Raw genomic sequence first — 23616 nt, forward strand, 5'->3', positions numbered from 1 at the left:
ACAAGTAAACGTTTCACAGTGGCGTTTTTAACGTTACTCAAACACTAGCACAAACATACCTCACTGTAATGAGTAGCTTCTCTACAGGAGAAGTACCAAGTAGAAAATTTGTGTCCTGCTGGTATTAGTTTCTCTAAAAAAAAGTGGAAACTGGATTCATTTTACAGAATTCGTGGAATTTCTGTTCGTGCTGGGAGAGCTCACGACAAACCACAACTGAACTACTTTTGACATTTCTAGCACTGTACGGGTGTACCCAGTGCTTCCTTCTCTTTTTCCGTTTTTTGGGTTTTAAATAATGACAAGCGACAATAACGTCCTCTTCTGAAGAGTTCGTGATTGCAACTTAAACAGAAACGTTATTCGCACGGTCTTATTGCTTGTCGTACGGCGAGTGACGTAGCGTATGTACATCTACCTGTACGTACATACTCCTCAAGCCGCCGTACAGCGGGTGACGGAGGGTACCATGCCCCACTACTAATCTTTCCCTCCTCTGTTCCACTCACAAATAAAGAGGGGGAAAAACGATTTTCTATATACCTTACGCGCACCTTATGTTGGCGGCAGTTGGAATCGTTCTGCAGTCAGCTTGAAATGCCGATTCTTCAAATTTTCTCAAGAGTGTTCCTCGAAATGAACGTCGCCTTCCCTCCAGGGACTCCCATTTGAGTTCCTGAAGCATCTCTGTAACACTTATGTGTCGCTGGAACCTACCGGTAACAAGTATAGCAGCCCGCCTCAAATGCCTAAATGTTCTCCCTCAGTCCGAGCTGGTACGGATTCCAAACACTCGAGCAGTAATGAAATCTTCAAAGATTATCAGCCGAGTGGCGTCGTCTTCTAGTCGTAATGTTTCAATGGACTGCGTATCCATCATCTTCAGGCGAAGTGTCGAGATGCCGCTGCTCGCTCTTTACCTAATTGGATAGTGCCTGACTATCTCTAGATTACGCAAGTTAAGTACCTTGCACTGATCCTGCACTTCCTAATGTGTATTTTAGGTGGTCCTATTGTTTGTGTTGGTCCTATTGTCTGTTGAGCATTTTATGGTGGTTAATATATAAAACCTGAGGCAGTTTTTCACTGCCTTAGCAGGTCGGGCCATCTCGCTGTGCCCCTTCTGTGTGGTTCGTTCCGGAGGTTCGAGACAAGCCTATTTTCGGACTGCTGTGACTTTTCGTAGAAAAGTCGAGCCGTCTGTCTAATTCTGTCCTTAATTGTATGCACTCCTGTGATATCATGTAGCTCCCTAGTTGGGAAGTCAAGCAGGAGTTTCATGATCATCCTAAGGATTCTACCCTGGAGGCCCTGCAGTCTTCGGATGTGGCAGTCTGCCGCATTGCCCCACACGACTGCCACATACTCCATTACCGCCCTCATAAGGGCGAGAAACAGCGTAATACCGCAGCGTGTGGGTAGGGTTGTCTTCAGGTTCAAGATCGGGTAAAGTGTTCTCAATCTTCCACAGGCTCTACCCCTAATATCCCTTATGTGTGGCCCCCACGTGAGGCGTCTGTCGAGGGTCACCCCGAGGTACTTCGCAATGCGGGTCCATGGGATGGGGCCTCCCATGATCCGCACCGGCTCTGTCTCTCACCTTTTAACTTTCCCCTCCTTGGGGAAGTGTTTTGAGGGGTGTGTAGCCTGTTGGCTTTTACTCCACTGTGTGCGGTTTGAGTGTGTGATTGTCTTTGACTGTTTTGACTGTCTGTGTGTTGTGTTGGTGTTCTGGTGGTGTCTAGTACTTGCCTGAGGTTGGCGAAATGTTTGGTGTTTTAAGGATTAAGGATTGGGGTTAGGATTTGGGGATTTTTGGCATTTTCTCTTCGACTAAGTCGTTGAAGATGGTCATGAGGCGTTTGTGCTTGTCATGGGACATGTCATACCGACCTAGGGATTGGATAAGGTTATTTCCAGATCTGGAAGAGCTCTCATGGAAAGCCCTTGCCAGATCCTGGAATCTTTCTTTGAGGAGTGGTATTTCAGCAGCGGCGTGCAGATCGTCAGTGGGGAATCCCATGGGTAGGTGCAGTGCCCTCCTGAGGGCGTGGTTCTGCAGCCTCTGGAGTTTGTCCAGGTGCTGCTTTGCCGCGTATCCCCAGACAGGGCACGCATATTCCATTACTGGCCATATGAGGGCCTGATACACGTTTAGTCCCACAGAGCAGGGAAGGGAGCTGATTGTGTTGAGGATTGGGTATAGGATGGACATTGCGGCACAGACCTTCCTGTGGATCTTGTCTGTATGGAGTTTCCACGATAGTCTCGAGTCGAAGGTTACGCCGAGATACTTGGCGGATCTGCGTCAGTGGAGTCGGGATCCGTGTAGGTGCAGGTGAAGTGGGGGGCGGGGGGGTGGGGGTGGGGGGGGGGGGAGCGGCGTTGGGGGGGTCTGCGTCTTCCGAGTCTCCGGATGATCCACATAGCCTGTGTCTTTTCAGGATTGACGGTGTTGCGCAAGCGATGGGCCCAGGTTTCTGTGTTATCTAAAACCCTCTGTTGTCTACGAATGACCAGGTCCTTATTCGCATTACGAGTGTAAAAGGCGGTATCGTCAGCGTACTGTGCGGTGTGCACCAGGGGGGCCGTTGGAGTGTCTGCAGTGTACAGACTGTACAAAACGGGCCCGAGGACCGATCCCTGTGGCACCCCAGCACGAATACGCCTTTTAGTGCAGGTGGCTGTTTCTACCTTGACAGAGAAGGTTCTGTTAGTGAGGTAACTTCGGATTAACATGACTATGCTCCCAGGGATCCGCACCAGCTGCTGCTGCTTTCATCTATTACTTTCCCCTCTTTGGGGAAGTGCGAGGGGGAGTTTGTAGCCTTTCGGCCTTTACTCCGCTGTGTGCGTGTGTGTGTGATTTTTCTATAGTTTTTTGGTGTCTGTGATATGTGATTATTGTTGTTAATGTGTCTGGTACTTGCCTGAGGTAGGCGAGATGATTGGAGTTATATGGGAAGTAACAGGATTAGGGATTGGGTATTGGGATTTTCTCTTCGACTTAATCATCGAAGATCGTCATAGGGCGCTTTTGCTTATCGCGGGACATGTCATACCGACCTAGGGAGTGGATGAGTGCGTTTCCGGATCTGGAAGAACCCTCATAGAAGGCCCTTGCCATATCCTGGAAACGCTCTCTCAGGAGTGGGATTTCGGCTGCGGCGTGCAGGTCGTCTGTGGGGAATCCAAGAGGTAGATGCAGTGCCCTTCTGAGGGCGCGGTTCTGCAGCCTCTGGAGTCTGTCCAGGTGCTGCTTTGCTGCGTATACCCAGACAGGGCAGGCGTACTCCATTACTGGCCGGATCAGGGCCTGGTATACATTTACTGCTACTAGGCAGGGAAGGGAGCTGGTTGTGTTCAGGATAGGGTATAGGATGGACATTCTGGCGCAGACCTTCCTGTGGACCTCGTCTATGTGGGGTTTCCACGTAAGACGAGAGTCCAAGGTTACGCCAAGGTACTTGGCGGTTCTGCGCCAGGGGAATTGGGTTCCATTTTGGTGAAGGTGGAGGGGGCGACGTTGAGGAGGTTCGCGCCTTCCGAGCCTGCGGGTAATCAGCATTGCCTGCGTCTTCTCAGAGTTGATGGTGATGCGCCAGCGACGGGCCCGGGTTTCTGTGTCGTCTAAAACCCTTTGTAGCCTACGAATGACCAGGTCCTTGTTCGCATTTCTCGTGTAGAAGGCTGTGTCGTCCGCGTACTGCGCGGTGTGCTCGTACATTCATTAACAGCCTGCAGGCACCGTGTCAAATATTTTCCGGAAATCTAAAAATATGGAGTCATGCTGTTGCCCTTCATCCACAGTTGGCAGTATATCATGTGAGATAAGGGCAACTGAGTTTTGCACGAGCGATGCTTTCTAAAACCGTGCTCATTAGTGAACATAAGCTTCTCAGTCTCAGGAAAGTTTGTTACATTCGAAGTGAGCATATGTTCAAGGAGCCTGCAGCGGCCGGCCGCGGTGGCCGAGCGGTTCTAGGCACTTCAGTCCGGACCCACGGTGCTGCTACGGTCGCAGGTTCGAATCCTGCCTCGGACATGGATGTGTGTGATGTCCTTAGGTTAGTGAGGTTTAAGTAGTTCTAAGTCTAGGGGACTGATGACCTCAGATGTTAAGTCTCATAGTGCTTAGAGCCATTTGAACCATTCTGCAGCAAACCGAAGTTAGGGATATTGGTCTGTAATTTTGTGAGTCCGTACTTCTGCCCTTCTTGTGTGCAGGAGTCACCTGTCCTCTTTTCCATTCGGTTGGAACTGAACGATTTCTTGAAGGTGAAATTTAAAACTTCAGCTTTCATTTTGCTATTTTCAACTGTCACGCCAGACTGGTCAGCAAGGAACTGAATGGAAGCCTTAGACCCGCATAGCGACTTTACATAAGACCGAATTTTCTCGGGTTCTGCGCCAGCTTTGTTGCTAAAGTGTGACGGTGGGAGTATCGTGTCATTTCAGTGGGAAAACGAGTGTCGCACCGATAAACGTTGTGTTGTGCGATCTTTCTTGGAACGTGTTGTATCCCAATCCTATTGTCTCAGTGTGCTCCGCCTCTATCTACATCTACATCTACATCTACATCCATACTCCGCAAGCCACCTGACGGTGTGTGGCGGAGGGTACCTCGAGTACCTCTATCGGTTCTCCCTTCTATTCCAGTCTCGTATTGTTCGTGTAAAGAAGGACTGTCCGTATGCCTCTGTGTGGGCTCTAATCTCTCTGATTTCATCCTCATGGTCTCTTCGCGAGATATACGTAGGAGGGAGCAATATACAGCTTGACTCCTCGGTGAAGGTACGTTCTCGAAACTTCAACAAAAGCCCGTACCGAGCTACTAAGCGTCTCTCCTGCAGAGTCTTCCACTGGAGTTTATCTGTCATCTCCGTAACGCTTTCACGATTACTAAATGATCCTGTAACGAAGCGCGCTGCTCTCCGTTGGATCTTCTCTATCTCTTCTATCAACCCTGTCTGGTACGGATCCCGCACTTCTGAGCAGTATTCAAGCAGTGGGCGAACAAGTGTACTGTAACCTACTTCCTTTGTTTTCGGATTGCATTTCCTTAGGATTCTTCCAATGAATCTCAGTCTGGCATCTACTTTACCGACGATCAACTTTATATGATCATTCCATTTTAAATCACTCCTAATGCGTACTCCCAGATAATTCATGGAACTAACTGCTCCCAGTTGATGACCTGCTATATTGTAGCTAAATGATATGGGATCTTTCTTTCTATGTATTCGCAGCACATTACACTTGTCTACATTGAGATTCAACTGCCATTCCCTGCACCATGCGTCAATTCGCTGCAGATCCTCTTGCATTTTAGTACAATTTTCCATTGTTACAACCTCTTGATGGACTACAGCATCATCCGCAAAAAGCCTCAGTGAACTTCCGATGTCATCCACAAGGTTATTTATGTATATTGTGAATAGCAACGGTCCTACGACACTCCCCTGCGGCACACCTGAAATCACTCTTACTTCGGAAGACTTCTCTCCATTGAGAATGACATGCTGCGTTCTGTTATCTAGGAACACTTCAATCCAATCACACAAGTGGTCTGATAGTCCATATGCTCTTACTTTCTTCATTAAACGACTGTGGGGAACTGTATCGAACGCCCTGCGGAAGCCAAGAAACACGGCATCTACCTGGGAACCCGTGTCTACGGCCCTCTGAGTCTCGTGGACGAATAGCGCGAGCTCGGTTTTACACGATCGTCTTTTTAGAAACCTATGCTGATTCCTACAGAGTAGATTTCTAGTTTCCAGAAAAGTCATTATACTCGAACATAGTACGTGTTCCAAAAGTCTACAACTGATCGACGTTAGAGATATAGGTCTATAGTTCTGCACATCTGTTCGACGTCCCTTCTTGAAAATGGGGATGACCTGTGCCCTTTTCCAATCCTTTGGAACGTTACGCTCTTCTGGAGACCTACAGTACACCGCTGCAAGAAGGGGGGCAAGTTCCTTCGCGTACTCTGTGTGAAATCGAACTGGTATCCCATCAGGTCCAGCGGCCTTTCCTCTTTTGAGCGATTGTAATTGTTTCTCTATCCCTCTGTCGTCTATTTCGATATCTACCATTTTGTCATCTGTGCGACAATCTAGAGAAGGAATTACAGCGCATTCTTCTTCTGTGAAACGGAAGAGAGAGGGAGGCGGAGTGAAACTCGATACCCGTAAACTAACGCAGTCCTCTCATAACGTGTGGAATGTGACAGCGATGTCGATTGAAGGGATCCCAATGAGTCGTGCCCGGGAACGAACCATCAAATTCCGAAACGGTACCATAACATAATAATACGTAATAATATCGTGAGATTCGATCAAGGGGCGAACTACAGGTTGACGGTCGTAAACACTCGAAACGTTTTTATCACGGGATTCGACTGTGTATGCACTGAAGAATTATTCCCAAAAATATTATGCGCGAACTCAAAAAAGTAACGGTTCTGCGAGCGTTTGAAGCCGCGCATGCGCGGCTCGCCTCGGCGTCAGAGAACCGGTTCAGCGCTCGTGCTCCCTGTTTATACCGGCATGAGTAAACCTGATTTGCTGGAGCACTGCTTGGGCGGTTTTACTCAAAACGTGAACGAAAGTTTCAATGGTCTCATTTGGAGATGTGCTCCAAAAATAACATCCAGCCGAAGCGAAACTGTCAACATCGCTTGAAATTTGGGCGTACGTCTATTCAGTGTAGGCCAGTCTGCATTAATGCACGTGACAAATGTCCCTCAAATAAAAAACGGCGATGAAATGCACCGATTCTGTGAAGGTAAAGACGCCAGCGGCGATGCTCTCAGCAACGAAAAGGGCTTTGAGAACGAAAATAGGGCCCGATGGTCAAAGCAGCAGAAAGCGGCCATCTACTAGCCCGGGCGATAGTTAACAACGGACAAGATATCGAAGATATCCCGTAAGTTTCAAGCTTTGTCCGTTTTTTTATATGATAAATGCTTGTCAAACTTTAAACCCGTTTTTCTCAAAAACCATGTTTTTCGACATGGTTGTCGTCGCCCACGCTACAATTTTCATCCGATTTTAATAATTTTTTATCTCTCTTCAAGCAAAATAAATTCTCTTCGGTTCATCGTAGCCGATTGTTTTACGTTGATATTTAACATTTTTTTCGTCCGAGAAAGAAGGGTCCAAAAATGGCAGTGTTTTTCAAATATCTGTAATTTGGCCAATTGTTCATTTTTTTTTTAAATCCCTACGATGAACTAAAATTACATCTGTAAGGATCAGGGCGATATGTTAAGTCCATGTTTCAGATAACCACATTAAGAGTTACAGTGACAACCGTCGATCTACCTCCTTTCAGAGCTGCCTGGGGAAAATTCCATTGACTCAATGAAGTTATCAAATTTTTAATAAAAAAATCCAATAAATACTTCAAAGTATGCTTTATTGATTGCAGCAAACGCCATTTGTCTACTACATTGCAGCACGGAGAAAAAATCCTGAATTCGAGCACCATATTCGTCCTTCACCCTGTCATTCCTTCTTAACTACTCAATTACACCATAGGATACTTTAGTTTCAATCGCCGGGTTCCCTCTAAATACCTTCACGTAAATCGTTGTAACTTGTGCAACACCAACCTCCGGTGTGAGGCCTACTGGTAAATATCTAGGAATAGTATAAGTAGAATTATGCGTTCAGCCTTTTAATTTCTTTCTCTGTCACACACACACACACACACACACTCTTTTGTCCTCGTTTAATGGAGCTTGGGTGTCGTCTTTAATCATAACGTTGTCGACGGTAAGTTAAACTCTTATCTTCCTTCCTTCATAATTCCACAAACAGCAACTTATCGCCACACGAATCGGATCTATAAAGGTAAGTTATTAAAAAACACGAATTTTCGAGGAAAGTAAACCCATCTTAGAGTCCGGGTCCTGCACACACAGGTTTTAATCCACCAGGGAGTTTCAACAATAATTTTGTTATGATATTCATGGATATGTTACGGAGCCAACAACGACCAATTAAGAAAATTCCACAAAAATGCCGCAATAAACAATTAGTAGGCAAGTGAACATTAAGTACGCAGAAGTTCCTCGAGCCTCATTAGAAGTCTACTGAAAAACACTTCTTCAGCCGGAGGGAACGAACTCACTGAAACCTGCAGCGGAATGAAGACATAGTATGTAGACAAAGAACAAAGACACACTCTCAGAGATGAAATGAGGAAAAGCGCCTCTTCGAACAGAAACGATGAAACAGCGGATAAGAACAGCTAATCTCTGCCGACTGGCGCGTCATCTTTGAAATTGTCCGCAGAGATCAACATGAATCATGGACCCACGAAAGATATTTATGATGACGTAGGCTATGGGAAAATGTGCAACGTATGGTAGAAAAGGGCTCCCGTTTGGTGACCTCAAGCCTAGCGGCACGCACAAGCAGAACAGGGTGTTTCAAAAAGAATGACTTGATTTCAGAACTCTGTATTCGTTGATAAAAACGTAGTACAAACATGAAATGAATTACATAATACTTACAAAATCTTAAAGTTTTAGGTATACCACTGCAAATACTCTTTGCGTCACCAACGCCAGCACGAACAACATCCAGACGATAACTGAATTGCCGCGCGGAGTGGCCGCAGGGTTTGAAGCGCTATGTCAGGGACTGCGCGCCCTCTCTCGTCGGAGGTTCGAATCCTCCCTCGGGCATAGGTGTGTGTGTTGTTCTGTGTGTGTTGTTCTTAGCACAAATTAATTTAAGTTAGAATAAGTAGTGTGTAAGTCTAGTGACCGATGACCTCAGCAATTTGGTCCCTTAGGAATTCACACATTTGATAACTAAATTCGTCATAAACTTTACACAATGTATCTGTTTTTAGAGAAATTATGGCGGCTGTTATTCTGTTCTTCACTTTTTCTGTATCAAGTGGTGAAGGGGAGATGAACACACTTTCCTTCATATATCTCCACAAGAAAAAATCGCATGGAGTCATTTCTGGCGATCTTGGAGGGCAAGAATGCAGGGCGGAGAACTCCGATGGCTTCATTTAGCAAAAGGCTGGAGCTCCACCACACTGGCAGAACAACTGACACAGTTTCTCAACGACACTCTGCCTCAACGCCGGATAGGGCGCACGGGACCTCGAGAGACACCGCCCTGCATTCTTCGCCTCCAAGATCGTCAGACATGACTCCTTGCGATTGTTTCTTGTGGAGAAAAGTGAAGGAAAGTGTGTTCATCTCCCCTTCACCACTTGATACAGAAGAAGTGAAGAACGAATAACAACCGCCATAATTTCTGTAACAGCAGATACATTGCGTTAATTTATAAAGAATTTAACTATCATCTAGATGTTGTTCGTGCTGCTGCTGGTGAAACATGGAGTATTTGTAATAGCACAGCTAAAACTTTAAGATTTTGTAAGTATTCTGTAATTCATCCCATGTTTCCAGTACGTTTTTATCAATGAATACGGAATCCTGAAATCAAATCATTCTTTTTGAAACACCTTGTACTTCAGTCACAATTGGACCGTTATGTGCGATCATAGGCCTATATCGCTGATTTCGTTCTGTTATAGAATTAACGAACATATTTTATGCTCAGATATTACGACGTATTTTGAGAACGAAAGTCTCCTCTGTAAAAATCAACATGGGTTCCGCAAACAGAGATATTGTGAAACCCAGCTCGCCCTGTTGCTCCATGAGATCCACATTGCTGTAGAAATCAGCGCTCAGGTAGATACCGCGTTCCTTTACATCAGGAAGACATTTGACACCGTTTCGCGCCAGCATTTCTTCATAAAATACGAGCTTAACGAGCATCGGACAAGATTTGCGACTGTATTCAAGATTTCCTTTCAGAGAGAATCCAACGGAACAAAATCAGATGAAAAGATAATTTCAAGAGAATCACAGGGAAGGGTGATAGGGCAGTTTCTGTTTACAATGTATATAAATAATCTAGTAGAAAATGTTGGAAGCTTAGTTAAGACCATTCGCAGAAGATGCGGTTGGCTACAAGAAGGTAGCAACTCCAGCAGAGGACAGATGAATGGTGCAGGGACTGGGGGTTGATCCTGAACGTAAATAAATGTAATATACTGCCCATACATAGGAACCATACCATTGATGAGAAATTTCTGGAAACAGTATCTATTGTAAAATACCTAGGAGTAACCATTCCGAGCGACGGTAAGTTGAATGACCGCATAAAAGAAATTGTTCGAAAAGATACAGACTAAGATCCATACGAAGAACTTTAAGGAAATGGCTCTGAGCACTATGGGACTTAACAGCTGAGGTCATCACTCCACTAAACTTAGAACTACTTAAACCTAACTAACCTCAGGACATCACACACATCCATGCCCGAGGCAGGATTCGAACCTGCGACCGTAGCAGCCGCGTGGTTCCGGACTGAAGAGCCTAGAGCCGCTCGGGCACCGCGGCCGGCCTAGCAGACAATGTTAAGCTATGTTACAGTGAGGAAGCTATGACAATATTATGTTTCAAATTTAATGACTCAATTTATTAATTTGTTCAGTCTACATGATTATATCAAGATTGTAACGGAAACTGATTTGTGAGGGAAGAAGTCTAATGGAATGTAAAAGGTAAATATTATAATGATGTTACTTCCTTTCCACCATTGCTGCGCAACGAACTAACTTGGTTATTGCACTGAGACTTGCTAGATTTGAGAGGTAGGAAAGTGTATGGTTTGGATGTTAAGAAGTTCATTAAACTTAAATTCTGCCTTGAGTACTTTTTCACAGTATACACAAAACTTAGTGTTGTCATCTATGCGCATATTTCATTTTTTTTACCAACCTTTCTTTTACAGTTTTTAATGGATCATGGAATCAAGAGTGTTCGAAAAACAGTCCGATTGGCAATTAACAGAGAACTCATTGCAAAGCTCGAGTGCCTCTGTATAGATACAGTAATTTGCAGCTTTAGCATAGCAGCGCACGAGACGGAGCAGTACTGCAACGCGATATCCAGATTTGCGCAGAATAGAGGTAAGGACTAAATATTTTGATTTGTTTAATTTATGCAATCAGGGCCAACTTCTGTCATTCAGAGACAGTTTTTGTGAGCAATTTTTCAAAACCCATTACACTAGGTTTTGTGTCTAAGTTCATTATTCAGGCAGTATATACTGTTCAAAATTCCTACAGTCAGACTGATAACTTTTACAGTATGAAATACTTCCCTTTTCATTGCGACAATTAATTATTATTACAGTGCAGCATTGCTTTCACATTACGACAGTACAAGTTTCATTACGACAGTTCATTTATATTACAGCTCAGAGCTTAAATCAGAAACAGTACTTCAGTCGTATTTTTTATTTATTTAAAGAAAACTTCCACTATATCATATTTTTAATTATTTTAAAGAGAAATCTCACCGTTACAAGGTGTTACCACTAGAAAAAGTAGAGAAGATCCAACGAAGAGTTGTGCGTTTCGTCACGGGATCATTTAGTCGGCGCGAGAGTTTTACATAGATGATCAACAAAATACACTGGCAGACGCTACGAGAGAGGCACTGTGCATCACAGATTCGCTTACTATTGAAATTTCGAGAAATTATTTTCCAGAAAGAGTTATACGAGAAATTACTTCGTCCCGCATACGTCTCGCGAAATGGTCACAACGAAATATTTCGGGAGATTAGAGCTAATACAGAGGCTTGCCAACAATCGTTCTTCCCACGCACCAATCGCGGATGGAACAAGGAAGGAGGGATCAGATAGTGGTACCAGAAGTACCCTCTGTCGCACAGCGTCACGTGGCTTGCGGAGTGCTGATGTAAACGATGCAGGAGATGACAGTTCCCTATCGAACTGTCACAGGATACGAGTTTTGGAGGAATCATTATGAACCAGCCACAGACGGGGCAAATAAATGGAGTGAAAACACACATTGTGCGTCCACTAGGAAAATCATAATGATAACCCTCAACATACTGAGGCTACTCCTCGTGGCTTCTCCTCCTGCTTAGCTGAGTAGTAAAGTTCTTGCCTTCCAAACAGCGGGCCAGGATTCGATTCCCGGCCGGGTTGGAGATTTTCTCCGCCCGTTGATTGGGTGTTGTGTTGTCATCATCATCTCATCTCATCATCACCGACGGGCAAGTTGCCCAATGTGGCGTCACTTTCACTTAACAAATATACATCATTTCCATGTGGCTTGACATTTGAGGCATTTATACGTCGCTCTCGAAATTAAGATTTGGCGCCATCAGATTCTCACCCATGAAAGATAGTCAGAAAGATAGTCAGATGTTTTTCGATGACGCCGATACCATTAACGTGACGGGAAAATGATTACTAGCAATGCCAAACTGTGAGTTGGTAGCTGCTAAATCGTCGACAGATAAACCACTTTCGTAGCAAAGCAGGATGACTACGTCGACAAATCAGGCGTCATTATATTTTATGCGCGAACTGCCAACCGCCTCGATAGCTGCAGTCGCTAACACACACACGCGCGTTGGCGGTCGCCTCACAGAGGTAAGATGGTTCGGATCGTGGTGGTGAGTAAAATTTTGCCGCCAATGGGAAGAGAGGTGGGGCCGTAAAGTTTCTGACTACCAGTCTTTACGCCAGTATCCTGGATTAAACTCCAAATGTCTTCGCAGTGTATCGTGAAGTATTGGCATGTAAGAGCTGATGGTGATCCGTCCGTCGCATGGAGTCGTTAAGAGCTATCACCCCTTTGATGCTGTTCGAGAAGAGTAGGCCATGCACAGCAACAAGTTCCAACCTGTCCCTTCTCTCGTCGTCATCATACGACAGATACACCACTACATTATAAAGAGTGACAATTATCGCACAGTATGAAAAAAACGTAAATTAGTTACAAACTACGGCGTGCACGTACTTTATTCAACATGTAAACCTCACTACATATATTCGGATTTAGGGTATGACATGTTCTATATGCCTGCCATCATTGGCGATGATGTGGCGCAGACGAATAGCTAAATTCTGCATGATCCGCTGAAGTGTCGAAACATCGATGCTGCCCATGACCTCCTGAATGGCTGTTTTCAGTTCAGCAATGGTTTTGGGGGTTTTGCTGTACACCTTGTATTTAATAAAGTCCCACAAGAAGGAGACGCATGTGTTCATGAGAATCGAGGCCCATGTCGTAGCCAGAATTCGGTCTCCAGAGTGCTCCTACAGGACATCAAACACCCTCCTGCTTCGACAGGGTGGAGCTCCATGTTGCATGAACCACGTCTTGTCGAAATCAGGGTCACTTTGGATAAGGGGGATGAAATCATCTTCCAAAACCCTCACCTACCGTCCGGTAGTCACCGTGCTATTAAGGAACGTCGCATCGATTATTCCGTGACTGGATATTGCGCACCACAGAGTCACCTGTTGAGGGTGAAGAGACTTTCTCGATCGCGAGATGCGGATTCTCAGTCCCCAAAATTCTCCAATTTTGCTTATTGACGAATCCATCCAAATGAAAGTGGGCTTCGTCGCTAAAGCAAACAATACAGTGCTTATCATAATGCGCCGCGGCCAACCGCGCAGTTTGTACGTCCTAAAGCAAACCATTCAGAACTTACGACGATTTTATTTCATATAGTTCAATACTTGTCACCCTGAAAGTCACAACTCTCACATATTCGCAAGGAAAGTACAATTGCGCGCGGTGGAACGCTTTCCGACTAGTCGTATGAACCCTTGGGGTCCCCCGGCGCACAATTCCGTACGACTGTACCTTACTTATGCTTAAACTGAGTCTTTGCAGTTACTTTTGTCGTTGTCACAGTGCAAACAACCGCAGAGTTTGTCTGTATCCCACATGGGTCAACTGCTGAATCGATAACCCAGTTTTGAAAGAATTTATTTTAGCCAAGTGGTACAATTAGGAGCACCCACGGAAAAGATGATAGATGATAAGAATGAAGAAGTCGAAAGCTTTGTCTGACGATGGCCACAAAACTTTTTTTTCCTTAAACAGAAATCAGAAATTACCTCAGATGTAGAATCAGTTTTCCAAGTTATAAGACTTGGAATGATCTAGAACAGTGGTTCCCATTCTTTCTTAGACCATTACCCCTGAGTGCAATCAGACATTAGCTGATATTTGTGTGTGTGTGTCTGTGTGTGTGTGTGTGTTAGAATGAATGGCGAAGGAATTCGTGGTGCATCGCGAGTGCTACCCACAATTCGTTCTCAGATAAGAAAGCTAACTATCCACAGTGAGGGTAGACACTTGTTACAAAACATACTTCCCTCCTATCACTCCTCTCCATTGCGGCACTTGCTTGACCTGCACACAGCAACCGCATTTAAAATAAACCAAGTTAAAATGTGTGCACTGTACGTTCATGAATCACTTGATTCCTGGACTCCCTACTCCCTACTCTTGAACTGACAGAAATTGGAAGACTTCAGCCTGTTTTTGCTTTGAACTATTTTACTACAGCCTTTTCTATATTCTTAAACTTCGTTTTAATATGATAAATTTTATTATGTAATTGTACATACAGTGGTGCCCTCTACCAAATGCACGCATCTTTATCTCAAACAGCAGCATCACGAAAGACTCAGTAGCTTTATGACACAGTACTTGAATGTGGAACATGCGACGTGTTACACTCTGTAGCGATACTTTATAGCATGTTCTTTGTCACGTCCTTCTCTTTCATATTGTACTTATTGCAAACAGAAATTTCTATGAAAAATATTTACTTTTGTCTATTTTAGATCCGAAAGTGATTGCTGGCACAATCAAAACCGGTAATACCATTTTATAATCCCGCGATCTGACACATAGAAGTAATATTTTTAAGTTATAATTGCGAGTACGAACATCCGACATCTAATTCAGTTTCTAACCGATTAACGAAACCACACCCAGTTTTCACACATTCCTTAAAGTCATCAATACATGTCACGTGACTTATTTAAAACAGTAACCTAATAAACATAAAGAACACGTAAAAGAAACACAAATGCTAATGAAACACAAAACAGGGTTTTCTGTGGCGTAAGCAGACGTCTTAGGTCGAGTACACAATGAGATAAAACTGTTTTTTAACAGACTACACATCCCAGAACCGAATTTTTAGATAGACCGCTTGGAACCCACCAAAGAAAGTGCAAGGCTGACACGTTAATTTATTCCAGTTAGCGAGGAATCGCTAAAATGACTGCCACTTGAATATCAGCGAAAATGTCCTGTGCTGACAGCTTTCATTAAAGAGCGTACCGCGGGGGAGGGACGGGGGGGGGAGGGGGGGGGGAGGGTGTCAGCAACCTCCTCCTCTACCCCCCACCCCCCCGTTTCCAATCCATAGAAAAAATTCTTACCTTCGTGGACCGAACTAACTCCATCCTACCCCAACATCCAACCACACAGACAGGCCTATTAGTTAAGAAATCCGGAACACGTAACGGATATTGACTCGCAGTAAAGACATTTGTCGTGACATCTCAAAACTATGTCGCCGTCAGTAGCCGCTGTTGTCCTTGCAAATGAAAATCCACAGTGACTCACGTGTTCTGAAGTACTTCACTAGCGTTCAGTCCCAGATGCTCTTCTCGTTTACTAGCCTATGTCAAAAACTAGTAATAATTTGAATGCAGAGAGTATCTGCATGTTTTACAATGTCGCCCGTCTGACAGCAAAATCACACTCATATATCCGATGCTATCGGTTCTGACAGTTGTAGAATCCATTTCAGTTTTGCTTCAATTTATGGAATTTTTCTTACGAATTTTTTTACTAATCATTATTTTACATCTCTATATACTATTCTTGATCATACCGTGCAAGACATTATCTATACCGCCAGTGCAATCCATGTCGCAGCGTCTGTTTTAGTCTTTCGTCGCACCTCTTCTTGGCTGGAATTAGCAAGAGAGGTGCGAATTCTGGCTATTCCTTTCTTTGTTCTTATTGTTCGTAGAAATGATTGGTTTGTCGACTCAGGACTTGAGTTTTGAATAATATAATACGTATGGGAAAATCGACGCTAAGTCATCATAAACAAAAATAAGCAAACACGGACTTGGTTATTTCGTTCATTACCATGACCCATTGTGGAACAAATCTATATTTGTTAAAGTTGATCTTGTGGTGTCGAGATAATAATCTAATGACGACCGCTGCGGTTGCGAGAGAGATATAATTATTTTCGTAAGACAGCAGAATTATTGGGAAAGAGCCACCGTCGTTTAATGGCCGGGTTACATAATAGCTACGTGAACAAAGACAGCTTCAAGAGAAGTCAAAACCTAGCAGACAAACAGAAGCTAAATGAAACGAAAACAAGCGTAAGAAGATCAATGAGAGAAGTGTTCAATGGCTTTGAAAGTATAACGTTGTCAACCGATATGACTGAAAACCCTAAGAGGTTATGGTCTTATGTAAAATCAGTAAGCGGATCGAAATCATCTATTCAGTCAGTGTGTGACCATACAGGCACGGAAACGGAAGATAACAAAGAGAAGGCCGAAACACTGCATTCGTTCTTCGGAAATTGTTTCACTGCGGATCCCTCATTTCAATAAGCGCACGTACATCGAAATGGCAGATATTGAGATAACTGATCGCGGAATGGAAAAACAACTGCACCCGATTAGTAGAGAAAAGGGATCTGGACCAGATGAGATACCTGTAAGATTCTACAAAGATTATGCGAATGAACTTGTTTCCCTTCTAGCAGCAGTTTATCGTAGTTCGCTGGAGCAACTAGCGACTGGAAAAAAGCGCATGTCATTCCCGTTTTCAAGAAGAGTCGTAGGACAGATGCACACAATTATAGGCCTATATCATTGACGTCAGTCTGTTGTAGAATTATGGAACACGTTGTATGTTCAACAATTATGACTGTTTTGGAGAATCAAATTTTCCTCCTTAAAAATCATCATGGATGCCGGAAACAGATCTTGCCAAACTCAGCTCGCTCTGTTCCTCCATGGGATCCATAGCGCTGCAGACACCGGCTTTCAGGTTGATGCTGTGTCCCTTGATTTCATCGTCCCGTGCTGACGTTCAGTGAAAAACAGCACGAGCTTGCCGAACATCGGACCAGATTTGCAACTGGATTCAGGACTTCCTTGCAGATAGAACTCACATTTCGCTCTTAAATGAACAAAATCAATAGATACAAAGGTACCTTCCGAAGTGCTCCAAGGATGTGTGACAGAACCGCAACTGTTTGCAATATATATAAATAATGTAGTAGAAAGCGAAGGAAGCTCTTTAAGACTGTTCACAGATGCTGCTGTTGTCTATCAGAAAGTAGCAACTTCAGGAGACAGTTTCGATTTGTAAAATGACCTACAGAAGATTGATGAATGATACAATCTCTGGCAGTTGTCCCTGAACGTAAATAAATGTAAAATATTGCGCGCACGTAGGAGAAAAAGTCCAGTATTGTACAACTACGCCACTGATGACAAATTATTGTGATCGCTTCTCAGTTTTGGTTACTGATAAATTGATACCAGTGTCTATGAGTTTAATTTGAACGCCACAGCACTGAAGATGATCACTATGTGATTGAAAATCGATTTTGCTATCAATAAATCATCAATATTACGGCCAACGCTGACCTTCCTTTTAATTAAATGTAAAAAGAAGTTTTTGTAAATATTTCTTTCAGTTAATATCCTATTACCTAACATAATTAGACGTAATAAAAGATAAAAATACCATGCCACACAGTTAAGTACACTGTAGGTAGTAGGCACCAGTTATAAAGTGGTGACAGCAGCGTGTTTCGTGATTACTAAACACAGTTTTCAACAATTTAGCTCAGATCCTGTGAATGATCGTGATTCCATTTTGAAATTCTGCTTCCACCCAGTCGCGATAAATTTTCATAATCACTATGAACACTGTTAAGTAATTTATTAAATCAGAGCTGTTTTTGAGCCTCAGCACATGTGAAAGAATGCTTGAGTTCATATTCTCAGCAACAAATACTTTCGTTTCGAAACAATCTCTGGCGAGTTACTCCGAAACATCGTTTCGAAATAAAGTTTCGGTATCTACTAGCCGCTGTAATTGCAGAACTCAGTTTTCAGAACAAAATCTACGGTTATCAGCCCTCCCCCCACTTCCCCCTACATAGCGTTTCCGCGGCGCCGGTGAAGAAGAAATTAGACTAATAAGAGCCCGCATATGGAGGTGCAATCAGTTTTTCTCCCCATGTGTTTTTCTTGAGCGGAACTGGAAGAAATTTTATTGTATTATACAGCGAAAGTACCACTATGTAGTAAGCTGGGGAGTATAAATTTCATTGTGGACAGGAACGAGAAGTGACTAAGGTCTGAAACGACGGAATTCTCAAGCGAGTACAGAGAAGATAAAAAACGTTTTAACTGTTATCGTACGACTACCTTGCATCACAGATACAGTACTGTGAACAAACATGTAGTGTGGATGGAGAAGTGCGTTCCTACCTGTGAAAAACCGCCACATTCCAACAAGACGACGGCAGCTACAATCGCGATGTTCCACGTACGAACGCGGCCCATGCTGCACGACGTGCGAGATCTCGCGTCGCGACGCCTACCGACGCCGAACGAGGTTGCCGCTGTTACGCACACACTGTCTGCGTCCAAACACGCCTCACGCCGCCGCCGCCGCCGGCGCAGATACCGTCGACTGCGCCGGCTGCGCGATACTGGTCGATAGCTATCGACCAACGCGACACTGTTCGATACGTCGTCAAACTTCGACGTATGCGTGCCACAGATAGGGCCAGTTCTACAGCCTCCGGTTAGCAGCCGGTTAAACTCTATTCTCGGAATAGCGCGATAAACGCGTTGAACGAACCCGGAATAACGCCTAACCGGAGAATAAACTCGAGGTAACTTAACTGGCGATTTCTGGCAGGTTAACAATCTTAGCCTGGGAATAACTTTCAAAGATAGCAGGGATAGTGACAGATGCAGACAGCGAAGATGAGATTTTGACAGAGCTGTTTGTGAGAATGTGCAAAGGAAAGAAAGAGAGACGACGCCGATTCCGAATTTATACCCAGGTTTTGCTTATCAAAGGAAGCCGTACTCTGTCTCGTCAATCATGTACGTGGGGAACTGGAGCATATGACTTACTGTTTATTTGTAGCAATAAACATTCGATATCAGTACCTCGTGAAATCTGTAGTGTTATTTATATAACTCAGGTACATTAAAATGACGATTCGTACAAAAATAGTCTTGTTTATCTGGCGTGTGTCATCATTACTGTAGCAGCGAAAAGAACTGTTTCGTTTTATTTAGCAGGCAGAGCCATAAGAGACTTACCAAATCGAAAAACCACGCCAGTTATGTGTACTATTTGAATGAACAGCTTTTTTGTTTTTGGCAAAACATCGATTTTTGTGTTGCAAAACGTTTTGACCAGTCAGTAGTGTCCCAGTTACATTAATAGCAGAAAATGTTGTTCCACTGTGTTTTCAACAGGGAATGCCTCTTTTTGTCAAAACCACAGCAGTGTCAGAACAACTCTCCGCCCTTTGGTGGAAATATTAGGATCACAGGCCCATTAATGCATCAGCGCAAGAACATTGTCTCCCACCTACAATTATTCACCAAAGCTAAAGAACTATTTGTTCTTACTCAAGCTAAGTTTAACATAAAAATATTAAGAAGAATGTTTGCTTTTTTTAAAAAAAAAAAAAGTTGATGCTTCACCAGCTATGTAGTATACCTGTTAGTTCTTTTTCTTAAAAAAAGATGCTTCCCCAGCTATGCAATGTACCTAATATTATCCACATAAGCCCACCCATATTTATCATAAAATAATAGCAGTATTTGTATGTTATAAGAGCAGAACAGGAATCTAGTTACTGAATTTGAATAATCGTAGCATGTGGAAGGAGTACCTGCTATGTTTCTGTCTTTCCTTGAATGTCAAGTTATTTTCAACAGTCTCCTTTATGTCAAACTGTAACTAGTAGAAGGTAACTTAAATTGAAATACCTTGTATTGTACTTATGTGAGGTATCATTTTTCTGAAACTGATGGCTTATTATGTTTGTTTAAGGTAACAAATGTTTCTATAGAGAGGTAAGAGTGAACAGTACCTACTGCTTCAGATCTGGCTGAGTAAACTAGGGACGTTAGTGTGCTCTTGATTTTTTGTTACATTAAACAGTCATAATAAGCGAACAATCTCAGAAAAATGTTGCTTTAGACAAGTATAATATACTTATTTTCACTTGTGTGAAGTATCATTATTATGACTGTTTAATGTAACAAAAAGTTTTATACCACACTGATGTCCCTAGTTCACTGAGCGAAATCTATAATACAGAATTTTGTTCACTCTTATCTCCCACTGGGATGATAACTTTCCATCCTTTAAGGAGTGCTTGAGAGCAACAAAGTTGTCCACCACCTAGCATTATTCCGATGAACATGTGACTTCCCTTTGTTTACTCAAGCTAAGTGTAACCCAGTAAAATTAATAGGAGAATCATTTAAAAAAAAAGCCATAGCAGACAACAGTTGTATTTCCCAGTTATTAGTATTATCCACATAGCCACATACATATTTATCATAAAGTAATCATTTCTGTGTTACAAGAACATAGGTAATTTTCATTCAGCTAATAGGAATCTTTAGTTATTGAATCTACATAACCATAACAGAGGAAGGAGTGACTGGTGAATTATGTTTCTAAATTGCTCTTGAATTATCTCATGTCATTCTTTTCTTTCTTTCATAAGTGACTCTGCTCCACCAATGAACCAGCTGCTGTAGACACTCAAATATTTTGCCTCTGGTGATTTCTTTCTGTCTATTGGAGACTTCATTGGTATTGGTAAGCGGATAGCCTACACAATTGTTAAAATATTGTGTATGACACTGGACAACATGCACAAGAGACAGTTTTTTTAATTATTTCAGTTCTCTGATGTAATTAAAAGAAAAGAAAATAAACAAATATACATAAATTCTCATATCTTTATGTTGAAATCATTTGTAATAACTTTTATTTTCTGATCCTAATTTTGAACTTTATGATCCCTTTGTAACCATTACAGTTCATTCTCCTTTCTCTGGTTCTTGTCAAGCTACTTTTGAAGCAGCGCCATCTGCAACTCTGCTAATTCTTTCAAATTGGAGGACAGGTATATTTATTATGAAAACTAAACTGATAGTTCTAAGCTGGGATGACAAGAAAAGAAGGAAGAACACAGCAAAGGTGTCACACATCTGGTTACTTGCCTTCCCCTCCCAGATTACATGCAAGTGCTACAAATCATTGCACAATCCAAAGTTAGGTATGAGATAGGTCCTCCAACATTTATGGTGTGAGATAATAACAGCAGCCTTCAGTTCAATAGTGCCTTGGGTACATTTCTACCCCAGGATTATTATAAGGACAATGGTTGCTTACTGTAAATGTTGGCATCTTTTTCTTCATATACACACTCAATAGAATTAAAAACACCACATCATAGCTACATGGTTCACATGTACCCAAGGGCTGCAAATGTGGATGCACAAAAAGTGTTCAATAATTCAGTAAGGGTATTTTCTGTATAGCATCCATTGCTGCTGAATTGAACTTATCATTTTAAGATGTAAATACAACAGCAAGCTAGCCAGGAACACCCTTCAGACTTTTCAGTCAAATCAATCTCCAAACTGTTAATGTAAGAATGTAAATAATCTTTGATGTGAGAATCACTAACTTTTTTTTTGTTGTACGTTGTTATCCTACTTGTGTATTTTTATGTTAATGTTCTAAAAGTTCTATTAAAATTGTAATGTCTAAGTGACATGTAAATTGAATTACAAATTTTCATGTATATGTATTTTAAATTGTAATGTTTATTGACAAGTCCTATATCATTTCGATGATGTACTACAAGGACGCTAATAAATTGAATTGAATTGAATTGATGTCTGTGTTGTCACAGGTTATCGGGGAGAATGAAAAGACCAACTATTTCACAAAGAAGACTACTTTTCACAGGTGCTTCTATTTATGTGCCTATTTACAATTCACGATCTACCATTCAGCTACATTTTATGGAATACTATCCAGTGAAAACATTGAATCTGAATTGAACTGACTGTGGCGTCCTTCTGTTGACAACTTTATCAAACTGTGTGTTTCATTGTACACAATTTGGAACTTACATTCCACATATGGGGCACCACCAATTTATAGGCTGTGCATAATATTTACGTGTTTCTTTGTTTAAATAACGATAGTAATAATAATCAGACGTCTGTTGTAGCTACTCTGTCGATCCAAATGAAATTGTTTGTGAATGGAAACTGTTGCATACTTTTTCGTATGCTTTACTCAGAAATCTAGAAAGGTCTCTTACTGGTCAAATGACAAGTTCCTGATCATTTAGTTAAATTCAAGATAGATCGTTATACATATACAATTTAGTTGAATATTTTGCATTAATATTTTCATTGAATGAGACTGCTATACTCTTGAACTGATTTACAGTGTCTGCCAGCCTCAAAGTAGCCACAAGCGAAAATTTTTGTGATCTGAAACGCTTATCACTCATGCAAACGACAATAAAGTAAATATAAAATAGCTTACGCGAAAATACTCAGAGTGCTCTTCAGTTGTTGCCAACTTAACTGGACATCAGCGATTTTTTGGGAATAAGTACCCAAGGAATAAAAAGGTGATCTACAATGCATACTCTAAGTTAACCCATGGTTAGCCTATTCCCCAGTTAGCAAGCCCTGGGTTTATCCCAAGACTGTACAACTGGCCCATAGTGAACAATTCAGTTAAGCTGTCCTTGCACTGGATGTGTTTCTCATTGTTAAGAGCGGCAGACATGAATTACTGGTGGTTAGCTCACACTTAGGAAAGAGCTGGTGCCACAATCTAACACAGTCATGACACTGCTGCTCATTTTTATTATACACTGCTACAGCAGCACTCCAGTTGTACAGATGCCAGACTTCTAAAAACAATATCGGAAGAGTGCAAATAGTATTGTTTATATTGATTTGTAACATATTTTTTACATTAGGGAGGAAACGTAGTTTCACAAAAATTGGCACTAACTAAGAAAACCTGGACAGGTGCATGTACAACCTGTACTGTGAGTGTTCCATATAAACGTAGTTATGTATATAAACATCTCATTTATAGATTTTTGTGTGAGCTTGCGAGTATCAAAATATGAGACATAAATGGCCATATCTTTTGACTGCAATGACTTAGGTTCTTAACTTTTTTACACCGCTAAGGGACTATATACCTTAGTATTTGGCATAAATTTCATCTTGATACCTCAAGCCATTCCTGAAAGAAGGGAGTCTTAACAGATGGCTGTATCTTTTGATTGCATTGACTTAGAAGCTTACATACTTTACACCGCCAAGAGACTGTAGACATTAATATTTGACATAAATTTCAACTTTACCCCTAGTCGTTCCTTTTCTTAACAGAAAAACAGATGGACAACAAATGGAACAAAAATATTTTTTAAGTGATATAATTACAAATTCACAAAGTGAAATTAATGATGAGTGACTTTAATAACCATTATTAATGACCTGACATTTTTATCATGATTATTGATAACCTTTCACTTTTATTGCCATTATTTAATACACAATTAAAATGAACAGTTAG

At 42.3% G+C, this 23616-nt stretch overlaps 1 protein-coding gene across 1 annotated transcript in view; it reads right to left on the reverse strand.

Moving 5' to 3' along the window:
• LOC126416676 (uncharacterized) overlaps positions 1-18608 on the reverse strand; it is a 558811-nt gene extending 540203 nt beyond the window's left edge. Inside the window, exon 1 of the mRNA XM_050084484.1 lies at positions 18441-18608. Within this exon, the coding sequence (XP_049940441.1) occupies positions 18441-18515 (75 nt within the window). The 5' untranslated portion in view covers positions 18516-18608. The remainder of the gene's footprint in view (positions 1-18440) is intronic.
• Positions 18609-23616: the final 5008 nt, after the last annotated feature.

This window comes from Schistocerca serialis, chromosome 8 (genome assembly GCF_023864345.2).
Source record: "Schistocerca serialis cubense isolate TAMUIC-IGC-003099 chromosome 8, iqSchSeri2.2, whole genome shotgun sequence".
NCBI lineage: Eukaryota > Metazoa > Arthropoda > Insecta > Orthoptera > Acrididae > Schistocerca > Schistocerca serialis.